This window comes from Atta colombica, unplaced genomic scaffold (assembly GCF_001594045.1).
Source record: "Atta colombica isolate Treedump-2 unplaced genomic scaffold, Acol1.0 scaffold200, whole genome shotgun sequence".
NCBI lineage: Eukaryota > Metazoa > Arthropoda > Insecta > Hymenoptera > Formicidae > Atta > Atta colombica.
In genome coordinates, this window is record NW_017259295.1 from 535,794 (window position 1) to 539,091 (window position 3,298).

The 3,298-nt window shown below is 34.7% G+C and overlaps 1 protein-coding gene across 2 annotated transcripts in view; it reads left to right on the forward strand.

The window, feature by feature from the left end:
- LOC108687108 (ral GTPase-activating protein subunit beta) overlaps positions 1-2,934 on the forward strand; it is a 9,343-nt gene extending 6,409 nt beyond the window's left edge. For both annotated transcript variants that reach the window (XM_018192708.1, XM_018192709.1), the window contains 6 exons: positions 186-595; positions 901-1,312; positions 1,449-1,764; positions 1,924-2,187; positions 2,323-2,572; positions 2,708-2,934. In XM_018192708.1, the coding sequence (XP_018048197.1) occupies positions 186-595; positions 901-1,312; positions 1,449-1,764; positions 1,924-2,187; positions 2,323-2,572; positions 2,708-2,837 (1,782 nt within the window). In that variant the 3' untranslated portion in view covers positions 2,838-2,934. The remainder of the gene's footprint in view (positions 1-185; positions 596-900; positions 1,313-1,448; positions 1,765-1,923; positions 2,188-2,322; positions 2,573-2,707) is intronic.
- The last annotated feature ends 364 nt before the right edge of the window (positions 2,935-3,298 follow it).

Sequence of the window (3,298 nt, forward strand, 5' to 3'; positions counted from 1 at the left end):
TATAAAAACAAGAGTATACAGCAATCCAAGATTTTTAAAATTATTTGGATCTCTAGAGATTTATGTTAAAGTTTTCTTATCTAAAATTTCAACGATTCTTAAGAATTTTCAATCTTCAATCAAAAGGATCGTAGAAATTACTTTTTCTTAATTTGTCGAATTTATAATTGTTTTTCTCTTCGTAGGTTGGCTATTTTCCAAGCGCTTGCGGAGCACAATCGCTCTCGTCATTGTTAGATGAGGTATCTCTGCTTCGACACTGCAACAGTTGGACTGGCGGACGTGTGGCACGACAAGCGGCCGTCGAGAGATTTCGTTACTTCGTGTCCGAAAACGCGATTGTGTTAGCGCTGTTAGAGGAACCATTGGGAAATGATCAGGATCCTCAGCCGACCGTGACGGTTTTAATCCGCGGGCCATTCGGTAGACACGCGTGGACGATGCAACTCCGTCATTTACCACGTCATCGATCCAGCATCAGAAGTATAAACAGTAATCCCGGACGGCCCCTACCATTGGCTGAAGCCGCACCGCAAACGGATTATAAACCAAGATTCTTCCCAGATAATGTTGATCGTATTCCTCACTGTAAAGTGTAAGTGAATGCCTACAGATCTTAATACAAAAACTTAATTTAGTTTAACTTAAAGCTATAAAGCTATATATTAACTTAAAGCTATATATATTTAGATTTGAATAATTAAAATAAAATCAAAATTAAAATTATTACTGAAACACTGAAATGTGAAATTATTGAAATACAAATGATAAAATTCTGATTATATGATGTACGAAATGCTCATGAAATTATTTAAATTAATTGAATATTCTACTACATCTAAAACTTGGAATCGCGTTTTACAGCATTCTAATCCAAGCGATATTTAATCTTCATGACAGGGATGAATCGATACCAAGTCTCGAGGCAGTTATGAGTGATAATGACGCGGTGAGAGATGAACATCAAATCCTTGCGCAGCTCTTAGAACGTCAGATAACGCTCGAGTCGAAACACGACAATGGTAATATAAAAACTGCAGAAGACAAAACTGATGAATGTATATCACCCCAGATTTGTCATGAATTCCAAACGGCTCGTTTGTTCTTGAGCCATTTTGGTTTCTTAAATATGGAGCCTAAGGAGAATGATGAATCCAGAAATAGCGGGTTAATCTCACTAGATCCAACTATCCCTGGATTCTGTACGGAGTTGGAGACTTTGGATAATATTAGTCCGCGAACATGCGACACTGTTCATATCTTTTATGTAAAAGCAGGTCAAAAATCTGCCTCCGAAATATTATCAAACGTGGTAAGATATTGGTTTTTTTCTTTTAATTTATCATGGTTTAGAATTTTAAAATATATGCTATCATCATTATTTATCCTGTGTTGTAAATTTTTTTCAAAAAAATGATACAACATTATGTTATATCTTGTGTTCACAGCTGCATGACGAGAATGTGTCGCCAAACTTCTTGGAGTTCTTAAGCTCTCTCGGTTGGCCCGTTTCCATATCCGCTCACGCAGGTTGGACGGGTCATGTATCGACTTCATGGAGAGTAACAGCGCAAGTGAACGTGCCACAGCCAGCTCACAGCAATCACGGTGGAGCACTTTACAATGGTGACACTCACGTGCTATATTGGGCAGACGTAAGTTCGGAAATTGCGTTTGTTGTGCCTACGCAATCGTATCTCGTGGTCAGCTCGGATTCATTGGAGGAGAGTAGTTACAACAGCGATATCAGCACCAATGGACAAGGTAAATGTTGAAGAGAATACTAATAAAAAATACAAATTTGGAAATTATATATGCTTTTTTTAATTGCTTTTTTATTATATATTCGATTTAGATTATTAGTATACAAAGGATGGAATATGGTTTAGCTCTTAAAAGCACAGTTTACATGTTTTATTGTAGTGTGGTTTGAACGGAGCATCAGTGAAAGCACGGATACTCGCAGCAGCGGAACATCGCAAAACACAACACAGAATTCTAGAACGATGTCGCTCGATCTGGAGAAACAACCATCGAGCTTACCGGGAGCAGGTCCGACAAATTCCTCAAGTGCAGATCCCATCAGGCCCAGGAGGACAATGAAGCAAGCTGTGCCATCTCAAACTAATACAAAGATCATGGTCGTGTGGTTGGAAAGTCTGGAGGATCATATCCAATTCCCGATTGGTTCGTTCATTCTTCTTTCGCTAAACATCCCGAAAATTGCATAATTAATTTTAACTTTTTATTGTATATTTTATACCGCGCAGCGTTATCTTGTATTTTCTCTATATCAAATTAAACAATTTTATTGGATTATAGGCGATCTGCTACCTTCTACTTACACCGGACTGGAACAATCGAGGATGCTGCAAGCAACCGATGTGCACGTTATTTTTCTTCAAGCTCTTGCTAACGGATTGATGCGAATCAGATTGCAGGGGCCAGTTTCTAGAATCAATTTAGCAACGCCTTTAATCGATGGTATGGTAGTGTCAAGAAGAGTTTTGGGGACTCTGGTTAGACAAACGGCTCTTAATATGGGACGTAGAAAAAGGCTTGACAATGATAGGTAATAAAATTAATAATAAAAAAGATCATTTTTAATTACAATATTTTTGTATTTGATTAATTATATCGTGTTTATATTAAAATATTATGTGCGATTTTTATTTTAGATGTATAAACGCATATATTTACGTTTCAGTTATCATCCACCGCATGTACGAAGACGTCTAAAAATTCAAGAGATGGTACAAAAATATAAGAGAAATTTAACCGATCCAGAGTTATTGACACTTTTATTCAGCAGCACACAAACCTATCAAGTCAAATAGAAATTTTCTAGAATATCTATGAACTTAAGTTTGATAGCCTAATTTCTTTGTTGCTATAATAATAGAGAAAAATAAATTTTTTTAAAGAATGAATTTTACATCTCATGTTCTATTAAATGTCTTGAAGGTAAAGTTATTACCTTTTATTAAAATAACTGAGAGAGGATAACTTTAGAAAATGTAAGCAAACCTTTTTTCGATTATTACTTAAAAATCTTAGTAAAAAATAGAGTAATTTTCTATTTATAACTATTTCTTATTAAAAGATATACTCACTGTACAGTTCATTTAACACACATAACAATTCTTTATTTCCAACATCATTTTTCCGTATTTAATTCAGATTCTTTGAATAAAAAATCAATTACATAATAATCTTTAATAACAAAAAATATAATAATAATATATGAAATTAAAAAACAATTTTAATGTAATAATTAAATAACATTACATCAGGTATC